Source organism: Protomyctophum bolini, assembly GCF_963924005.1.
Source record: "Protomyctophum bolini genome assembly, chromosome: 9".
NCBI classification, from domain to species: Eukaryota; Metazoa; Chordata; class Actinopteri; order Myctophiformes; family Myctophidae; genus Protomyctophum; species Protomyctophum bolini.
In genome coordinates, this window is record NC_137870.1 from 40,072,852 (window position 1) to 40,094,771 (window position 21,920).

General features: G+C 40.8%; 3 protein-coding genes across 8 annotated transcripts in view; 2 read left to right on the forward strand and 1 right to left on the reverse strand.

The window, feature by feature from the left end:
- The first annotated feature begins 1,001 nt into the window (after window positions 1-1,001).
- On the forward strand, window positions 1,002-8,288 carry samsn1a (SAM domain, SH3 domain and nuclear localisation signals 1a). The gene is made up of 8 exons (XM_080772365.1): window positions 1,002-1,152; window positions 2,361-2,441; window positions 3,256-3,381; window positions 3,909-4,032; window positions 4,780-4,931; window positions 5,091-5,303; window positions 5,624-5,771; window positions 7,571-8,288. The coding sequence occupies exons 1-8, from the start codon at window positions 1,096-1,098 to the stop codon at window positions 7,717-7,719; spliced, it is 1,050 nt and encodes a 349-aa protein (XP_080628491.1). The 5' UTR covers window positions 1,002-1,095; the 3' UTR covers window positions 7,720-8,288.
- A 1,157-nt stretch (window positions 8,289-9,445) lies between these two features.
- On the forward strand, window positions 9,446-14,776 carry hspa13 (heat shock protein 70 family, member 13). Its single transcript, XM_080771451.1, has 5 exons — window positions 9,446-9,575; window positions 9,922-10,268; window positions 11,002-11,215; window positions 11,614-11,781; window positions 12,057-14,776. Exons 1-5 carry the CDS (start codon window positions 9,551-9,553, stop codon window positions 12,635-12,637), a joined length of 1,335 nt encoding a protein of 444 aa, XP_080627577.1. The 5' UTR covers window positions 9,446-9,550; the 3' UTR covers window positions 12,638-14,776.
- Window positions 14,777-15,786: 1,010 nt separating this feature from the next.
- gdpd5b (glycerophosphodiester phosphodiesterase domain containing 5b) overlaps window positions 15,787-21,920 on the reverse strand; it is an 87,168-nt gene continuing 81,034 nt past the window's right edge. For 3 of the 6 annotated variants that reach the window (XR_013964614.1, XR_013964615.1, XR_013964616.1), the window contains exons 15-17: window positions 19,286-19,398; window positions 17,609-17,878; window positions 17,179-17,289 (exon numbers count right to left, since the gene is read on the reverse strand). Coding sequence is in view for 3 of the 6 variants with exons in the window: in XM_080772353.1 (XP_080628479.1) it covers window positions 17,207-17,289; window positions 19,286-19,398 (196 nt within the window). In the remaining 3 variants the exon portion in view is untranslated. Of the gene's footprint in view, window positions 17,290-17,608; window positions 18,134-19,285; window positions 19,399-21,920 lie in introns of those variants that run through there. The other 3 variants (XM_080772353.1, XM_080772355.1, XM_080772354.1) reach the window with 3 other exon arrangements.

The following is a 21,920-nucleotide window of genomic DNA, read 5'->3' on the forward strand; positions in this document are numbered from 1 at the left end:
GTATTTATTGCGACCTATGGTCGCATATTACTATGAAAACCTGTAAACACCTGTCAGTCAATCCGTCCGTCTGTCACGCCTCGTGACACGCTCCATAAATGTCTGTCTCCATATGTGAAGATCACAACACTAACCTCATCACCACCCGTCCTTCCTCTTCGATGTATAGATAGGGGGGGGGGGGGGGGGTCACTTGACAGTTGACACCCATGGCCACTTTTAACTGCTTTATTAGCAAGGAAAGGAAACACTGAGAATGCATTGAGGAAACAAGAAGCATGCTGTAGCATTACAGGTTCTGTAATATAACAATAAACAATTAGGGACAAAAAATCTCAAAGTAACATCATTGAAAAAATGTTCTACACACTATGTTGAAAGTATATAGATAATCCGGAAACTATTTCAACACAGAGTTGCCACTTTCAGCTGTTCCTCGATCTGTTGGCCTGTCATAGCAGTCAACAGCTACTTCCTCAATAGCTGCAGTGTTCATCCCCACATTAAGAAATTAGAGCAAAATGAACAGGCCTGCAACATTTACCGTAATGGCATCCCACTTGCTATCAATTAAAGGGCTGGTTTTTAACTAATTGGCAAAGAAACAAACTTAAATTCACATCTAATCACTGATTTTGGTGACTGCTTTTTTTTTACAATTCAACTTTGTGGTGAGAATAGTATACACTGACAAGTAAGGTTATAAGCCTAACACAAATAGTGGGGTTTTGAGGCACTTTAACTATAGTGCCGACAAGCCATCATAATTCGTCACCTTAACTCTACACAGAGCTGTTCCTGGTAATAATGACACAAATTAAAAATGTCAAAGACAGGCCACAAAACGCTCACTTAAGCACATTTAACTTTTCCCTTTGAAAGTGCGACAACAGACAGAATGGAGAACTGCCTCACATCCTGTGTGCTTTGAGGAAGTGGCCTAGCCAGTCGAGGGGGCAGTCTGACGTGTCTTGGTGGTACAGTTAACACTGTGTTGTCACTCGTCACTGTCAGTTAAGTAGAACTCATCAGAGACGTTATAAGAGCCTATACAACTGAGATTTGAGAAAAACCTAACAGCAATAGACAAACAAAATGTTACAGAGGACAGCCTCGAGTGTCTCAGACAAACCAAAGAGCTGCAAACCAAAGGTAGGTGAAAATATAATATTACATTATGTATGCAAGAAATGTTAAAACCATTATGAAATAGTGAGGTTCTAGCATGGGAATTGTCACATTCAACCAAAACGTCTATAAAAATAGATTAAAGATAAAAGGAGAGAGTTAAAGTCTTTGCAGACTGTTTTTCTGGAAAAGGATGAAAAAAGCTGAAAAAGTCAGAAAAAAGCAGAAATCTGCAAGGACCATTATAATGTGTAGTTCAATCAAAGAGTCGTATTCAAAATGTGGTAGACCAGCATTATAATATAAATGCCCTATAAATTGATAGGATGGCATTAAAACCCAATGTTTACTAAAGGTTTTCACTTAATATACAATGTCACTAAAGTAAACTGTATGGGAACAAAATGCAAACATTGAAATTGTTTGAGGATATGAGCATCCAATTAATTAACGATGATTCAACGATGAAGATTAAGGAACATTCTTGTATAAGATTTTAGTGAACTATAATCTTTTGTTAACATTAGGCAGATGCGGACATGACAAAGTAATACAAGCTGGGTTAAATCAACCCCCAGAGGGCTATCTCTACTAGCCCAGCCTCATATTTAACCAGGTTTTCAAGGGATTATTAATTTAAATAATTATTTTAATGTGGTGATGATGATGATGGCTCTGAGTTTTGTTAGAGATTATGACCACTTTTAGCTGCATGGGAAATTCAAAAGTGTGATTTAGTAGAGAGAGAGATAGAGAAAAAGAGAGATTGGCACATATCTCAAACGTCAGAACACTATTTCATAACATAGAATCTATGTTATGAAATGATCTATGTCATAGATCATGACGTTTTAATTGACCCAATTACCACATTATGGAATGTGCACACAGGACGGATGGATTTTAGGTAATTTGAGAATTATGCAACAATACTACTCACTTAAAAAATGTCTAAGTAGTGAGTAGTATTTTTGCATAATTCTCAAATGACCTATTGAGAAAGAATGACTAATTTAATGAGTCCACGTGCCAGTTTATACAGCGCTGTCATCTTCTTTGCTAGATTCTGCATTAAACAACAAGTCAGATTAGTTACTGAATCAGTGACTGACAAAACGTAGGGGGGGGTGTGTGTGTGTGTGTGTGTGTGTGTGTGTGTGTGTGTGTGTTGGTCCTGGGGTCCCGGGGGCTGGTGACAATATGTTTGATCGGTCTCTAATCTCTCCCTCCAGCGCTCTACAAGCTTTGGCAGGTTTGAGGGCCTCAGACATCAGCCGTCTCCAGCCAAAATAGAGGAAAATGGATCAGCAACGGTTTGTAGCTTTATTATGATTGCTTTTATATGATTACTTTGGACTTATTATCTGGGCATGCTTTGTTTTTTGTTGTTTCTTTCTGGGCATGTGTTGTGCCCTAGCTAAAATAGATTATACAGTATGTGATATAAATGATATGTGATGTTTATGTTATTGTTTTGCTTCTGAACCATTCCTCAACTCCATGGTCACTGAACTAAATACTGGACCCAATCATCACAAGGCACACAATATTTACAAGATATTCATAGTAAAAGTGGCTTCTTTTAGCGAGACAAATCAGGAGAAAATCTACTTTGTTATTGACATTTCTTTATCCCAGCAACAAACTCTCGCGAGATTTGAGATGAGTCCGGAAGCCTCTCTCTGTCCATCTGCAATTTCACGGGCAACACATAGGGGGCTCTGACCACGCCTACTATATTTAGGAGACCATTTGTAGGCTTTGTGTACCATTTCGCCTCTAGTGGCTCCAATGAAGTTGGCCCATCTTCATACATAAACCATCTTTGGTAAAACACACATGTTTCTGGCCATCGGGTGCAAATTTCAAATTGTGCTACTGTTATCTACTACAAATACAACATTCAGTGGCTGCAATTCTTCCAGCGGTGAAATGTCCCTTTCATTTCTAAATGTAAATATAACTTTTATTTTAACTGTAGCTTATGATTTTCTCGTAGTGCAATTCAGATTTCAATAAACATGTAGCACAGCTTGTACAGTATGCTTAGATTTTTGAATGTAGCAGCCCAGAGATTCTATTTTAATTAGTGCCATCCAAGTAACAAATGTGTGAATTAATTTACAGCTTGCAGAAGAGCCTGGGTGTGAGAGTTCAGATCCAAATAAATCAACAGGACTAGGGAAGAAGATGAAGGCGGCCATTTCACTAACCATGCGCCGAAAGATGGGCAAGAAACACATCAAGGAATCTGTGAGTCATGGCCACAACTACAAACACAAACATACGCACTTTATCATTTATTCTCAAAATCTGCCACCTGTGCTGTTTTTTTCCAGGTGGCTAATCGTCCTCGGCCATCTTTTCTAAACCCACATCCTCATAACCATTCAGCTGATAAATATTACCACAATGATGGAATATTCCCCCTGTGAGACTATCCTGTCATACACAAAATATGTTACAACCATGTACAGTAGTTGTAACCATGTAAAATTGTGAAATATAACTAACAGTAAACAAATAACATAAAATTCCTAGCTGTTCATCATTGCTGTCTAATTACGGCCTTTGCTTAATATTACACAAGTGTAAAATATATAGTATCGCAATTAGTATTGCAAATATTCGTTCTTCACATTTTAGTGACTCATATCATTATGCACCACATGCATTAATTACGCAGGTCACAGTTACCGATGTCTGCTGCTCCATGGAAAGAATGAGTTGTTGTAATCTTTTGCGTACTCATCGTATCATTTGATGTTTCCACCTCTCAGAATGAAGACCCAGACAGTGAGGCAGCAGAGAGTGGTGATCCAGCAGAGACCACTCAGACCATGAGCTCTGCCACAAGGACCAGAGCCTCCTTAGACAGCCTATACAGTGGCCTGAGCTCCTCCAGTAAGTCCCTATGCATAATTATGTTCATAAGGACTCACATGCACCTCAGACCTGAGTATACCGAAACTATATTAGCATTTTGGATGGTATTTGCAAATATCATGGACAATAATAATAAGCCAATATAAGGAGACACTGTACGTGTCAAATGGTGCTTTAGCATAAGGGCCTTATTTTTTTGCCTGTGCCTTATACCCTTATCCCTAAACATCTTTGCCTTAAAAAAAAAAAAAAACATTTTAAAATACTTCAAATAGCCGATTTACATTGATATGTTGTGATCATTTTGAACCATTTAAAAAATGAAAAATGGAAAAAAAAAAATAGGCAAAGAAATATAGGGATAATAGGGCCCTTACTAAGTGTCCCTGAGCAAGGCACTTTAACCCCTAACTACTCCCCAAGAGTCATATTAATGGCAGCCTAGCTATAGATATCATGCAAAGGACAGGATGAGTAAATGCAGCTCAGGACAAATTATATTAACCCTAGAACACTAAACATACACCATCACTAAACACGGGTATAGTCCAATGCATTTCAGCACCATAGGGAATGATCAGCAGCTAAGACACACACACACACACACACACACACACACACACACACACACACACACACACACACACACACACACACACACACACACACACACACACACACACACACACACACACACACACACACACACACACACACACACACACACACAATTGCAGCCATGCTGACTTGTGCTTGCTGGTTCAGGTGGTGTGGCCAGTGTGTCAGATGGCTCCAGTCAGAGGAACAGCCTAAGGCTGGAGGAGGAGACTTCCTACCACGGACCGTTCTGTGGCAGAGCCCGTGTCCACACGGACTTCGTACCCAGTCCATATGACACAGATTCTCTCAAGCTCAAGGTGAATGACACTGAACATGAACATGAATGTCAGATGAGGACCACGACACATATACTGTGGTACTCAGCTGTTCATGAATGGTGCCCTTTTCTTAGGTTGTCACATAAACGGACGAAGTTACGGCTATTGAAAATGTACTTAAGACTGTCATTACCGTAGGTTGGTGACATCATCAGCATCATCAGTAAGCCGCCCATGGGCATCTGGACGGGCATGCTGACCAACAAGGTGGGAAACTTCAAGTTCATCTACGTGGACATCGTCCCTGAGGAGGAGAAAGAGGAAGAGACCCCAAAGATCAGAGAACAGAAGCTGTGTAAGAGACCTCGTCCCAAAACTCTCATAGAGCTGCTGGAGCGACTCAATTTAGAGGTGAGAACAGAGCATGAAATCTCATCGGAATTCGGCTTTTGTATATTATAAACCAAATGTAATACAGCTACAGTAGACTGTACATGTTCAATTGTTCATGTTGCTGATGCAATCTGAGAACCCATCGTCAAAAAATAAAGGAAAAAAATCACACATTTTTCCTTTATTTTTTGAGCGCTCTTACATCAACTCATTACGCAAATTTAACCCTCAAAGCTGGACATAGAAAAACAGTACGCTCTTTTCCTTTGAATTAGATTGTTTGGCTTTGTCAACAGTCTGTCTCAAGAGACTAATGCTGATTTAAACAATGTTTTCAGGAGTACACGTCTGCCCTGCTCCTCAATGGCTACCAGACGGTAGACGACCTGACGCATCTGAAGGAGAAGCACCTCATAGAGTTAAATGTTAACGACCCGGAGCACAGACGACGGCTGCTGGCTGCTGCCGACTTCCGCTATGCAGAAGGTACAGTGAAATAGCAAGAATTACCACATGAAAAAGATGTAAAGGAAGTCGACAATACTATACTTACTAGACTGCACAGGAACAGAAACAATGCAAGTTGGAAACGATTCAAGTTGGGAATGCTGGTTATGCATTACCTATTGACCCATTGTCATCAGTATATGACAATATGGGCATATTGTATCCTTTGTGATACACATGCCGAGTTTGAAGTCTGTCCGGTTCTCGAGATACACAATGGATAGATACACCCACTGACGCGCGCACACGCACACACACACACACACACACACACACACACACACACACACACACACACACACACACACACACACACACACACACACACACACACACACACACACACACACACACACAGATTTGTATAATGTATAGTTAGCCGTTTATGCCATCAGACTGATCGAACTTGCATAATTGTAACTGATAACATGTATAATTGTCAAATAAACTAAACTATAAGTAAACTAAAGTATTTCTAGATACAATTGGGAATTAAATAACTAATTTGAATTAATTTCAACCATATCAGGTATAAATACTGAATGCAAAGAAAGCCTATTCAGTGATTTCCTGTAACTCGAAACTGCTTTAGAGAGCTGTTCTGGTGCCTCTCTAATCAGGCATTTTTAACCACAAGACAAGACTATCGCAGAACACTAAACCAAAGGTGTAGTTCCTGATGAACTCAAGGAGGATGAATAAATAACAATTGCTGTAAGACACAGTTTGACACAGCAGTGTGTATAGGTTGCTAAAGGGTAAAGAAATAATTGATGTTTGGGTGGCAGCCTGGCAGGGGAACCAGACAGATGGTGCTGAAAATGAAGTATGACCTTGCCAAGCTTGTTGACTGACCAGAGAGACATTTAATCAAGCTGGACTCCATTATGCTAGCCTAATGTCAACCTAATGACACTGCCCATGCTAAGAGTTTTAGGCCTTTTCAATCAGGTCATGACAATCAAATCAGAAAGGAATAATCAACATCTATACCTAAGCAGGGAATGTGTTGCTCTTAGCTCTCGTGACTCAAGTCACCTCATTTAGATGTGAAAGTGTTAGTTTGCATGTTTTCACTGATAGAGCCTCTCTCTGCAAACCACTTTGACTGATGTTTGGATCAGTCACTCACTCCGGACAAAAGCCACATGATTGCACTTCCTCTTTACAGAACTTATCTCCCTCACACAAGTTGGCCCACAAGCAATATGCAACAGACAGTGACAAACAAAGGTGTTACTCTTAACACATTGCACTGCCGAAAACAGCAGTAGTATATGATAGTGCACCTTTTGACAACGTGATGTTTCACACCATGTTGTGAGCTTGTACATCGGCTATTTTCACTACTTTTTAAACATTTCTAATTCATGGGATTTCATAGATTTTTCTTTGATTTCTTCATGAAATTACTGATTTGTTTTTTTTTTAGCTTTTTCAGGAATGTTTTTTGCAAATGTTTTGAAATAATAATTAAAAAACAAATGTAGGAAACAAAAAAATAAAAGGGACCCATAAAAATGTGTCCGCCACACACAAATGGGACCCATCTCAGTGTTTAATTGAGAACCAGTGATATAGACTACACATTTGTTTCAGTTTTCAAAAGATCAAGTGTTGTGAGCTTGTAGATCAGTTAGTTTTGACAATGTTGGTCGTTAATAAGCTCATTTCAATTGACAGTGATTTTCCTTTTTATTGTGGTCGTACAACGACCATTACATGGCCACTGATGTTTCTCATTATGTCTCACTTCACTTGGCCTGTTTACCCACCAGGTGAAGACGTGACAGAGGGAAAAGACAGTCTTCTACAGGAGGGTGATAGTGACTGTCCCAGAGATTCCGGCTGTTTCATCCCTTCTGAATGCTCAGAAAACAGCAAGGAGGAAGGCGACCAAGATGCTCTCGAAATCTCTAGTCACTAAACACATATCTTCAAGAATTGAATTGCACTTCGTTATAAAAAAAGAAGAAAAGTGCTGTGAGACTGTTCTCCTTCAGATTTCCCTAAATAGAATATATTCACATTCCTCATTTAAAATGAAGGATACAGCTATTGCCACTCACGTGTGCCACATACTGTATACGTATAGAAACATTGTCTTCAGTGACAATTGTCTACTTATAAGTATATACACAACTGCAAATATCAAACCATCCTATAAATGTTACCAGGGTTTGGTTCATTACCACGTTCCACCATATGTGGTTGACCAAGTGAGATTTTGTCAATTCAATATTTTATGATATTTATTGTAATCTAAATCATTCAATATTCTCTGCATATGGAGCCTTTATCTAAACCATAATATTCACAGGTTTGAATCTAATATGTTCCTGGCATTTAGCGTTATGTTCACAAAACATTTAGCTTGTAATATTTTCTTTTCTGTATTGTGTGCATCCATGACCGCCTTTGTATTTCATTCCCAATGTGTTTCAACAACTTTTGTACTGTATGTAAATAAATGTAATGTCATCTTCTGTCACTCAAACAATAATTAAGTATTAGTCTATAGTCTGTCTGTATGTCTGTCCAGCATTCGAATATGAAAGCAATGGTAATATACTAGTAGACATGAAGCAGGGATATTGGAGAATCAATGTATCCAACCAGGTTTTATATGAATCTATATTCAGCAGCACTCTAACAAAACGTCCTACTGGCAGTGTCGTGTGTCGGCTATAATATACAGTGGTTTTCAACCGGTGGTTCGGGGAGCACCAGTGGTCTTTGAGGGGGTTCCAGGTGGTCCCCAGCTAAATGATGGCGAGTTGGTAACCGAATGGACCCTTATTAGCTCTTAAACTATAAGAGTTAAAGTAATATTGTTAAACATCTGCATTAGGCTACTTAATTTACAAGAAATACACAAATACACATTTTGAGAATGTAGAATTGTTATTTTGATCAACGTTTACTTTGTTATAAATAATATCACTACATCAATATCAATATCAATACAGCATGGATGGAATTTGTGGACAAAATGTGTCTGAGAGAGGCTAACTCTCATCAAATGGTGGTTCGTGGCTCAAATGCTGAATACATAATTGGCCTTGATATGAAAAAGGTTTAAAACCACTGATATACAAATACAATAATAGATATGCGTACTGTACGTGTGTGTTGATTTTGACATAAACAGGGTCACATTCATATATTAAAGTCATAGCAAAATCAACAAAATGTCAACATTTTAATACAAGAAATAAGTAATGTTATGCTTCCATATAGCCTACTATAAATAATAATATGACTAGATGAAAATACGTTTACACGATTAAAATACCTAGGCTAGTTAATTTGCACTCTCTATTTGACTTGTATGATTTAAATAGTCGTGGTGGATGGAACTTTGGAAGCTATTATAATCTATATTGCTATTGCATACCGGTACTGTATACTCTAAAAGCATGTATATCATATGGTGTGCAAAAACACAAAGCCAAATCATCTCTAAATTGTATGAGTCAGAAGAACGTAGCAACTTGCTACGCTTTGCGGGAAATGTAGTGTTCATTCACTGGACCTATCATTGGTGACGTCTCTATTGAACTACATTACCCATACACACCATGTTCACGAGACAATGTTGACGTGTAGTTCGTTGGTATCCTGACTGAGAATTTTAACCAACCCGAACCTGACAACATATCGTTCTGAATCTGATTCTGAACTGGTGCTGGCACTGTATGTGTTCCCGTTACAACACGCTTCTTTTATAGGTTGAACGTTTACGACATTGAAGGATCATGTCCGGAGAAGTATCTATGATCGGTAAGTGAAGATGACAAATAATCACTCTTCGCCGGGTGCCGTTAATAATTATAAATGAACTAAAGCTAATGGCTAGCAGTACAATACTGTACGATACGGTAACTTTTGGTTTGATGCACCAGCTGTACTGTACCCGTGTGTGTATGTGGTCCTGACCACGGTCTCCTGACATATGTTAGTTAGACACATTGATCATGTCATGTCCGTCTAATTTCCTTACAACTATCAAGCTTTGTTACTTAAATAGCCTATGTTATGGCTATGTATTTAAATAATTCAACAAGGATCAAAGCAAGCCGTTACCATAATTAATAGCTTTTCCCCTCGGTTTATATTTACCTTTTAGGTTCGGTCATCCTGGCTTTGTTCCTGGCTGGATATCTGGGCCAGCAGTACTTGCCTCCTCCGACGCCCAAAGTGATCGGCCTGGATCTGGGCACCACCTTCTGCTCCGTCGGCGTGTTCCACCCGGGAACCGGGCAGGTGGAGGTGATCGCAGACCAAGAGGGCAGGAAGAGCATCCCCAGCACCGTCTCGTTCACCGCAAGCGGCGAGGTGCTGGCCGGTTACGAAGCCCAGGATCTGGCAGACAGCAACCAACAAAAAAACACCGTCTATGATGCCAAGAGGTTCATCGGGAAGATATTTGAACCCGAGGTTCTCGAGGAGGAGAGTGCTCGGTACCCATTCAAGGTATGGTGATAGTGGTGCTGATGATAAGATTTACATAAATACACCTATGCACATGAATGTTATTATATACTGGAGACATTTGTATGACGGCAATAATAAACCCATAAAGTAGTCGGGGCACGGAGCTTCCGCGGAGCTTCCGCTTCAATACAACATCAATACAACTTCCGTCAACATCCGGTTTTCTATCAACACTTTTGCACATAATGGTCAACTTTCAGTTCAATTCAATGGGCTTTATTGGCATGAGAAAACACGTTTACATTGCCGAAGCGAATACAATAAAAACAAAATGTATGTAGTATGTACAATTGAAAGTCAGAATCTCCAATAAATCAATTTCTATGTACGAAGATCACTCAATGCAATGATAGTCTTTAGGGTGGTTGTGTTCCATTTGGTTAGTCGGTTAGTCGTTCGGATATTAGGCAGTTGTCCAGAACGTGGATCTGACCAATATGCCCATGTATAGGCATGTATGGAGATCCAGTTGTTCAGAACCGCCGGTAGAACCGCAAATATCAATGTATCTATTCTAGACACAGACAGACGTATACAGACATCTCCATATATAAGGTAAAAGGGACACAGCCAACAGCTACTTTGACAACATGACGGGTATTGCATTTCCAACTTGCATTTTGTTCTCGACTTTCATCGTTCCCAACGGGCACCGGACTAGCACCAATATTCCACCTCATCTCTCTAACGTTGTTTTTACTTTCTCTTTCAGGTGATTAACAACAATGGCAGTGCTGAGTTTGTGATCTCCACCAACAGTACCTTCACAGTGAGCCCAGAGTTCATTGGCTCCAGGCTGCTGTTGAGATTGAAGAAGATGGCTGAGAGACAACTGGGTGTACCCATCCAGAAGGCAGTCATCTCAGTACCAGCAGAGTTTGATGAGCGACAAAGGAACTACACTGTCAGGGCTGCCAATCTTGCTGGTCAGTAGTCCATGTTTGTTAATAGGAGATGTTAATAATGATTTTATGGGGAGATGAGTTGCACAGTGTTCTTCTGGTTATATTAGTTTACATACTGATGAAGAGCAGAAGGTAATACAAGCACAAAGTGTGTAGCTGCTGACCAAATAAGATGTTCAAATGAATAGTGACACTGAAAATAAATCACAATTCTGGATTATTGTCAATGAATTGTGCAAACCTAGTAGTACAGTATTCAGAGTAATAGCAAAATAATCTCAAATTATCAAGTTGGAGATGACAAATTAATGGATTTATTTTCATTTACATTCTTAGGAAGTATGTCTTTATTTTAATTGTTTTCACATACTAAAACAAATGTATTGCTTTTGTGATAATTGTTTCTCGCACTTCACCAGGCTTGGAGATCTTGCGTGTCATCAATGAGCCCACAGCAGCTGCAATGGCCTATGGCCTCCACAAAGTGGATGTGTTCAATGTGCTGGTGGTAGACTTGGGAGGAGGAACTCTGGATGTGTCTCTGCTCAACAAACAGGGAGGCATGTTCCTCACCAGGGCCATGGCAGGTGGGTCTTCTCACTTTTCAATGAGTTGATGGGGTAAAAGATAGTAGGATTATACCTATTGTAAATGGAGCTTTTTTTTTTTTTTTTCCAAGGCTCACAAATCCTTCCCATTCTTTGTTAATTAATTTGTGTGGTTAGCATTCGGGTTGAAATTCAGTCTATTCATGATATAACTGGATGGCTTGTAACCTCAGTTTAAAGTAAAAAAATTAAGTTTGACCATTTATATGAGATAACTGACTAATCACAACTTGATTGGCTTGTGTTTGTCCTAGGTAACAACAAGCTAGGTGGCCAAGACTTCAGCCAAAGGTTACTTCAGTACGCCATAGAGCGAGTTCGACAAGAATTCGGTGTTGTACCAGTTCTCAAAGAGGATATCCATCACCTCCGGCAGACTGTGGAAGCAGCTAAACTCAACCTTACCCTTAAAACAAGTGTCAACATTCGTGTGCCCCTACATTTGTATCCCACTGAGAGCAGTGGAGCACCCCAAGGATCTGTTCCGGAGCCAACAGTGTTTCAAATGGAAATTACTCGGAATCTGTTTGAGGAGCTCAATAAAGACCTTTTCCAAAAGATTCTGGCCCCTATTGAGACCGTTTTAACGGAGGGCCGCTTGGATAAGGAGGAGGTGGATGAGATTGTTCTGGTCGGTGGGTCAACAAGGATACCACGGATCAGGAGGCTCATCAGTGAGTACTTTGGGAAGGAGCCCAACACGTCTGTAGACCCAGACCTGGCTGTGGTTACAGGGGTGGCCATCCAGGCTGGCATTATGGGAGGTTCCTGGCCTTTACAAGTCAGTGCCATAGAAATCCCAAATAGACACCTGCGCAAAACAAACTTGAATTGATATACCCGGTATCTAGCTTGGAGCGATGGATACCATAGAGACTTGACATCAATTTCAATGACTTGACTGCATCTTGCTTCTCTAATATTTTTAACACACTGGAGACATCCACTCCGGTTATCACCAGACATCCACTGGACACAAGCTTGGTATACTGTTAACTGTCAAATCAAATTTCTTACGGTAGATTTAGTCATTGACTAAAGTCGGAAGTGATACAAAATTATTAGATTTTTTATTGACCAATTATACTTCGAATGTTGCTAGCACAAGTTTATATCTATGACCGATTTTTGGGGGCTTTTCTGCCTTTATTGATAGGACATAGTGGAGAGAGACAGGAAACAGGGAGAGAGAGCGACTGGGAATGACACGCAGCAAAGGTCGTCACCGTCGGGATCGGGACTCATTACCCGCAACACGCTGTCAGGCATGCGCCTATAGTACCTATGTGGTATGCGCCTGGACCGCTAGGCCAGTGGGTGCCCCGATTCGTTGTTGTAGCATATAAATTCAGCATAAACATTTCACTGTAATAATGGATTATTATTTATTATAAAGAGAAGCCACACACCTAATGCCATCATGCGTTACGATGACATTCAACCGAATCAAATGATGATGGTCGGCTGTGGTTGGTAATGTCAAATTTGCAATGGTGTTCAATTCAGGGACCAACCAATATTTTATTTTTTTGTAAAGGACTGTGACCCGCTTGTACATGTTCAGCTATTTATTTATTTATTTATTTCCAAGAACTGTGTGTGTGTGTGTGTGTGTGTGTGTGTGTGTGTGTGTGTGTGTTCGTACGTGCCTTACTGTATGTCTGTCACATCCTTCTACCAGAGTGTGCACAGTGTGCTTTTGCCTTTTCAGAGTGCTGCTATATTGTTTTTAACTAAAGTATAGACAATAGTCTACTATAGTGAACTGTTGGTGGCAAGTGTTTCCAACACCGGTCTGTAGGTTTTAGTATGTACAGTACTGTATGTAGTGCTATGCTTTGCATAGCAACAATTGAGGCGTGAGTTTTAGCTATTGTTAAACTCTACAAAGAAAGAAACCCCTCCCTCTTGAAGGTAGTGAAGGTCCTCAAAGCATGCACAGAGCACATTGCTTACCTCAGTCATAAGTAGAGTATCTAAGTTTGTGCTGAGTTCTCAGCTTAGAATGTGGGCTGCTGCTTGCCTGTTGTATGAAAGGTCAAAGGGACATAATAATAGATATGCACTTTGAATATAATTTGTTAAAGTAACATTCTTGTGCAATAATGCAGGTTTCTTTTTCCATGACAGTTATTTCCATTTTAAAGTGTGCAAAGTAAAATGGTGTCAAATGGACTTGAAAGAAATATCAGTGTTAGCTTAACAGATTGTAAAGATTGAGACTTCAATCAAATTAACACAGCAAGAATTTTACTGTGTGCTTTTGATAAGTTGGCCAAACCTAATGTGTGCCAAAAAAGGACCAAAGAATTGACTTACTGGTGCCTGGTGCTGAATGTTGAATGTGGAGAAAATAATATCATACCAAGGTCTTTGTCTTTGCCTGGAATTTCATGGTTTCAGGTAAACAGTGACATTCTTGTCCTTTCCATATGTTGACATTAAGAGACAATGTATAAATCATTGTACATCACAAGAATTACAACTAACGGCTATATATCCGCTTTTCTTTGTGGGGTGTTCCACTCTGTGAAAGTGCAATCTGGGTATCCATTAGCAAAACAAAATAGAATCCTCTTTTCATTTGAATTTGGTCAGTCTGTCTCAAGAGACTAGTGAAAGTGTATGTCATTTTCTTACTACCGGTATTCCTATAGAGTACTATAAGTATTTCTCAGATTTAAAATGCGTGCGTTCTTCTGTTTGTGCATATTTCAAGTTCAAATCCAACTACATTGAAGTAAATGTTAGGCTATGCTGTATATGCCTTGATACTGCAGTAATTCTGCACCAATCCCATTGGAAATATGGAGATAAAGCCTTTGTCTTAAGCTACAGCTATGTGAAATTAGGATCTATTTTTATAGTGCAAGTTTCACTTACTGTCATTAAACCAGTCTTGCAACTTTACAATGATAAGGAAGTTGAACTGCTTATGGCTTGCTTTCAAGATATTAAAATGCCATTCCTCATTCCATTTGTGTTTACTTGGTATGATACTGATATCTGTTGTTCAAGCACAGTCAAGTTTTGTGTCATGGTCTGACAAAATAGGTCATTTATCGATTGTCAAGTCTTTACTCTAGATCTGATCTCTAGTTTTCTGTACCAGGTGAGAGCATACAATTCCTGTGGCCAATGTATGTTACAGTAAAAGTGAGGAAAGAAACGGGTTCCTCCTCCGCGTCATCAGTGCCCATACCCGAAGGCTAGGGTAGGTACCCTCACAAAAACATGCAGTAATCCTGGTCTCTAAACTGCCTCCCCCTGGCCAGCCGGGGCGCCTGATGGAGGGGAAAGGAACTGGTTGGAATAACGTGTTCCTTCCACGCGCTACGTCCAACCAGGGAAACTCCCCCCTGTCAGGTGTAAAGGAGAATCTTGGACACTCAGGCATGAAGGGAGCATGAGTTAAGTCCGTTGCTCTCCCCAGGTTGGCGGAGGGTGTGTAGAGCCCAGGATCACATTAGATCAGTGATACTCAACCTCAGGCCCGCGGGACCATTATGACTGGCCCACCAATGAAAATCTAAAAAAAAGAAGAAAAAAAGATCTGGAAAATGAAATAAAAATAAATAAATCTGAATGAAGTTATCTTTAATTACATTATTATAAGTAATACTATTAGAGTTGTACTATTACTCGAACGAAAATAAAAGCTTGGGGGGGGGGAGATGCAATGCAAATGAAAGACATATACTGTGTATCCCTATTCCCTGACATAATTTTATAGCTAAACGGACAGAATTCTATTTTATTTGAATGATGAAACCCAGCTGCCATTAATAGTTGGAAATGGAAATGGAAATTGCGGAAATTGTAATTGCGGAAATTGCGGAAATGGTGCAAATGGAAATTGCGGAAATGGAAATTGCGGAAATGCGGAATTAAATTGCGGAAATTGCGGAAATGGTGCAAATGGAAATTGCAAAGAAACAAAGCATTATGTATCAGAAGAATCTTTAATGTTTCATTCTGAGGCACAATAATACCTAAATAAAGTATATGAACACAAAAGGCAATCCATTCCATGACCCTGTGCAGCCCATTGTAGTACATGTAGCTTCCCTTCAACAGCTTATAGCCTTATTTTCACATTAAAAGCTCCCAGCATCATCATCATCTACGTATTAGCATTCATTTACACTGTCAATCAACAAGATGCATGTTGTCTCTCAACACAATACTAAAAGTTCAGTAATAATTCAGAAGTTGTAAAGCAAGGTACTGAAAGAACTTGACTTCTGTAATGTCAAGACTATTGCTATATTATTATGCATCGTCACCGTGGTCACATTATTCAAATGTAGTTCATAGCTGGCTCTCAATATTCTTGCACATTATACCTTTTATGTACAGTAACACACTCAACTTAAAATAACCCTATCAGGGTACGCACAATACACTGTACACATCCTTAAAAAAAAAAGAACCAAAAGTCATACATTTTCATGGTAGTTCGAGGTCGCCCCCGGAGCACAGCTCACAATCACTCGATATGATGATCACTTAAGTTACATGCAGAGACTGAAAAGAATAGGAGGGAACAGAATTAATTTAATGTATATTAAAAAATTATTATCTTACATCTTGGAAATGTTTCACTCATAGAAGAAGGCAGAGCCTCTGTAAACAGCGTGTTTGTATTTTTTCTCTCCTTTTTCACATTTAAATATAAATATTAAAGTAGTATTAACCACAGCACACTGGAGAGAGCCAGCGGAAGGCAGGAGCAATATCGGGTACACGTGCACCATGCCATCCCTATAGTAATTATCTGTTTAATTACACTTTCCATCTGCTGATAAGAGTGTCTACTGTCAACTACAGTGCTTGAAAATAAAGTGACTGCTTTCGGAAAACAAGCTAAAAAAAAAGAAGAAGTAAAGCAAGCAGAGTGAGACATTTAGCAGGTAACTTGAAATCCTGAACATTTACATAAGGGAAAGGAGACCACAGATTTGGCTAATCATTTTCATGAATAAAAAGTGCGTGTAGTCCCACATTATATCTATCTGTGTGTGTGTGTGTGTGTGTGTGTGTGTGTGTGTGTGTGTGTGTGTGTGTGTGTGTGTGTGTGTGTGTGTGTGTGTGTGTGTGTGCATGTGTATGGCAATACACACGCACACGCAAAAAAGGTATTTACAGAATATAGTAATATACAAAAACAAAAAAAGCAATTGGGCGGTAACAATTGCAGCCTCTTGATCATAAGCAGTGGGAGAAGTAGAAGACAACACACTTCACACTATATGGATGAGAAAGGGTGACAAAAAATAAAGATTCTGAACATTAATGCAACCCCTTTTCAACTTGAACCTTTTACATTTCCAGCATGCTGGTCGAGTGTCTTACAGTAGATTCACACAGGACAGGGTATATATATACGTGGAGTTGGTCAAAGTCAGTGGCTGACGCCTTGGTTGGTGTAGTAGTCATAGCCATTCTCTGGGTACTCTTCAGGGCTGCTCACACCATTGCTCACCTCTGGAGGGCGCCACGGGACAAGGAGGAGAGAAAACAAAAAGTCACTGTGATATGTTGTCATATGCTCTCATATTAAGTATGTTAGTATAAGCGACATATTAACCGTGCCACTCTTGGAAAAGCATTTATCACTGCATTGCAAACCACACCAGCATACTGTACATGAAATGCCCTGTAACCCCTTTTCCAGTATACGAGAAAAAAAAATACTAAATCAAACACTGAGACCCAAAGACTTACAGATAGATAGAAAGACATAGAACGTTTGGCCAAAAAACAAAAACAAAACAGACACTATGGCCATGAACTGTAAACTCACCGTTTACGCCCCTCCAGCACAAAGTCTGTGTGGACATAACGGGGTGTTTATACAGTAACTTCCCTTATACAGGGTCTCCAGTGACATGCTGAATGGGAGGGAGTGGTGGGACGGGGCAGAAGGGATGGATGGAATGATGGATGGATGGATGGATGGTTGGGTGGATGGATGAAGAGATGGAGGGGAGCAGGGCAGGTTGGACTAGAAAAGTGGCAACGGGTAACGAGGGATGGAATGGGACAACGGGACGAAGGAAGGACGAGTCACCCGCTGGAGGAGAATGGAGAGATGGTGGGATGAACAGGAGGCGATGCGCGTCACACACACAGGATGGAGAGATGAGGCAGGCTCCTACTGGGGGTGACCTTAGTGAGGAGGAGGAGGACGGGGTCGAGGAGGAGGATATTCACAAACACTCAGACGCATGCTTGGAAAGGGCTGCGCGCTAGCTGGGCGCCGCCGATACTCTCACAAAGTCACAAGTCTATCCGACCGGCAGTCTGGGCGCTCGTTGCTGCTGTGGTTCTACAAATAGGTGAAGAAGAGGAGGGCGTGAGAATAACAGAGCCATTTGAGTGCAGGCACCCAACTGAACGCAACCAGACCCGTTAGAAAATAGCCACGGTTAACATGACTGGAATGCCAAACGGGTGCGGTTTGATGCATTAGCACAATGCTGGTGTCAATCAGAGGAAAGGATCACTTTGAAATAGTGTTAGCGTCTACTCATTCTGGTGCTCATGACATTGTTCTATGCAGTGTACTGCACCCTGATGGTATTCAACAAAGTTAAAACAAAAGCTTCGAATTATCGGCAACTCACAATTTCTCCACACACAAACAAACACAAGACCACACACAATGACCAAAACAAACAGTATGGGTACTGAGAGGGACACATATCATCTCTATTGGGCAAAAACCTTGTATTTAACCTTGTATTATATAGTTTGCCACATGACATCTGACCTACAAGTTCACAACAGATCACAATGTGATGTTTTGTGAGCTTGTAGATAAATACATTTGCTATTTGTGTCTTTTTTATTATACATGTTTAACCTTCCTTGGGATACATCACTGAGGATACGTCCTAGGTGCATCCATGCAATGTTTTTTTTCGTTCTTAGTTATTCTATTTATAGTAACTCATGTGACTATGTGACAACCAGGAATAGTCTGGTGACTTCTGGGGAGACGGGTGACAGCCGGAATGTAGACGGCACCCGGGAGCAGTATGGGTTGGCGGCGCCCCAGCCTGTGTCTTCCGTGAGGAGGAAGCCCAACAAACCCACGGTGAGGCCTTTACGATGACCTTGAGATACATCATCACCGAGGATACGTTCCAGGTGCATCCATGCGATGTATTCTTGTTCTAACCACTGAAAAGTATTAACAAGAGCTTGTAACTAAATAATAACTACTTTGGAACTCCACTGGAACACTTTTTTTCCATTTCTTGAATAGGAAACAATTTTGGACATATATACAAGGTTTCTCCCGGATAGTGACGATATAATATAGGGATACATACTGGAGAGGGACACATGTACGTACACTAGAAATCCTCAGTGCTAATCTAACTCCTAGAGTTAAATTAAAACTATGGATTTCACAGTGTAGGGCTGTAGTGTAGACCCACCTATACACCCTTCTGTACTGGGGGACGTTCCTTACCGGAAAAAATGAGTTTCTCTTTCATGATATTGACTTCTCGGCTGGACCTCCTGACCGCAGCGCTCAGCATGATCTGTTCCGGGTTGTAGCTGCGCATTCCGCTTGACCTAAACCTGCAGAGATCACACGTGTCAAAGGTCAGAGCCAGGTCCCCCTCGGACACACCCGGGTACAACCAGGAAGTACTGCTGCCTCTGCTCTCATTCGACTGTATGGCATACATCATAATGGTGCCTATGCTGTTTTGTGAAAGGTGGGGACCGCATGTAATTTCCGACGGAAGCATTAGTCCAACATGCGGACGCATGTCGGACTAGTGTCTGCTCCCGTGCTGGCAGTTATGGTTAAGGCTCATACATAGTCTGGATTTTCGGTGGTTAGGTGACCACCGAACTACAACATCACGAGCCGCGGTGAAGAGCAAACCACCGGCACCGCTCCAGCCCTTCTCTCTGTTTTTACTCACCACCGCTCAACGTTATTTCAGCTCCGGTGGTCAGCTCACCACCGGAGCGGTGGTCACTTCACCACCAAAAATCCAGACTATGAATAGGCCTTTAGGTTAGGACTGGAGATGAGGTGGGCTGTCATTTGTCGGACCAATGACTAGTCTGAGCAACGTACTGCGTATGGCCTCACTAACCATTAGGACACTCTGCTGTCCAAACTGTGCTTGCGGCCACTTCGTGATTTGACAGCATTGAATGTTTGGATGTAAAATGTCACCTCTTGACAGAGTTTATTTATATTTTAACTATTTAATCACAGTACTACAATCAGAAATTGTTGTAGCCTACATGAAGTACCAAGAAGTGTGTTTTCATGCCATACAACTGTGGAGGCATCCTAGTCAAGTCACTGTTAGGCCCAACAGATCGCTGCCTGACTTCTTGAAATGTTTGTTCCTGTTAGGGTAGGCATTCCTAACAGTAAAGTGCTTACTTGCCAGTAAAGCCTAAAGCAGCATCATTGCCTTACTAGCCTCCATAAATCCAAAATAATTGATTTCAATTACATTAACTGAGATGCATTAGTCAGACTGTGCATTGACTTATGCAGAGAGGCACTGAGAAATGCAAACTGCAAAAAAGCAGGGCTTTAGGCCAAATCAATAATGGCCACTCTTGGCGCACTTCCCCTGTTGGAGGCATTTCCACAAATCATTTGAGAGCTTTGGGTGTTTGTTAAATTAAATGGACAATTAATCTCGAATCTCGATGGCTGAGCGATGGTCAAAGTTTGTGCTGCGTGGTTGGAAAATAATTGGTTTCAGCCAACTGGGATAGAGATTTGGCTGTATGACAGTATGCTTGATAAGTGTTCATACTATGCCCTCTAGAGGGCAAAGGGAGAAGTGGCAGCAGTGCATTAAAACATACAGGTCACACGATGGAAAGAGGATGACCGACAGACTGAAAGATGACGAGGAAAAACTGCCCATTAAGACCTAAGGACCAGATTCTACAAATGTCTTCTAAATCCTGACATTCCTGACATATCTTCGATATCAGTGATGCTCAAACCTTTTCATGTCAAGGACCCCCAGAATTATCTGTATTTGGGCGCCGACCCGATCTGAAAATATGTTGTTCCAGGGACCTCCCAGAAGCAAATATTTTAGTTAAAAACATTCGCTGTGAAAGAATATATATTCAAAGATTTGCACACATTTTCACGATAAAAATAAAATAGCAAATCTACAAGTTCGTAGCGCGGCACTCAAGTGTCGCACTATGAGCTTGTAGATCTGTGTCTAAGGTGACAGAGATGCGTCCTAAGGTCTAAATGGGCTAGAGCCAGAACGAGGGATGGAAAGAGTGAGAGAGAGAGAAAGACTAGAGTGAACAAGAATGAAAGGAAGAACCACAAGGACAGGGAGAGAGGGGGAAAAGAACATCAAGTGTTGAAAGATATTCAACAACAGACAGAGCGCAAAAGAGACGGCGAGAGTATAAAGTCTGAGAAAAGGCAAAGCAACGGCTGAAAGGAGAGAACACAGCGGGTCAGAGGAGAACGACCCAGTTACCTGATCAGGTGAAAGCTGAGAGAAGATGCCAGAATGCAGCATAGGAGGAGGAGGAGAAGAGCATGCACACCGGGCAGAGGAGAGAGAGACAAACACAAACAAAACAAAAAAATCCAAGGGGGAAAAGGAGGAAAAAGAAGGAGAAAAAGAAGTTGGGAGACAAGAGAGGTCAGTTGAGAAGCCGGCAGCAGCCATTCGGCTAAGAAAGAGCAAAAAACCCACAAGTGCCCCAAGCCCCCAACCCTTCTGCTGAGAAGGGTCCGTTTACTGCCCTCCCAACAAGGTTCTGTAGCATAACCTTTAACTGTACTACCTGTACTGTTAACACAATTGTTAATTAAGTATTCAATCAATAAAACCCGACAAAGACATAATAAGCAGTGGATGTTGATACTGTACATCCACTCGCACGCAACATTATTATGTATTTGGCATCTGGTAATAATGACAAATGCTTTGCATGCAGGGCAAGCTTGGGAAGACCAAGGTAGACAAAATAACACAACTTTATAGCTTGATCAAATAACAACAGTACCCGTGGCAATATAACGATGTGTTCTTTCTATTCTTTCAATGAGCCGAGAGGAGTCATTAGAAATGCAATAATTC

Coding starts and splice junctions, on each gene's coding strand:
- samsn1a (XM_080772365.1), top strand. CDS start 1,096: ATGTTACAGAGGACAGCCTCGAGTGTCTCAGACAAACCAAAGAGCTGC. Junction 1,153..2,360: donor CAAAGAGCTGCAAACCAAAG/GTAGGTGAAAAT, acceptor CTCTCCCTCCAG/CGCTCTACAAGCTTTGGCAG. Junction 5,304..5,623: donor TGGAGCGACTCAATTTAGAG/GTGAGAACAGAG, acceptor CAATGTTTTCAG/GAGTACACGTCTGCCCTGCT.
- hspa13 (XM_080771451.1), top strand. CDS start 9,551: ATGTCCGGAGAAGTATCTATGATCG. Junction 9,576..9,921: donor CGGAGAAGTATCTATGATCG/GTAAGTGAAGAT, acceptor TTTACCTTTTAG/GTTCGGTCATCCTGGCTTTG. Junction 10,269..11,001: donor GTGCTCGGTACCCATTCAAG/GTATGGTGATAG, acceptor TTTCTCTTTCAG/GTGATTAACAACAATGGCAG.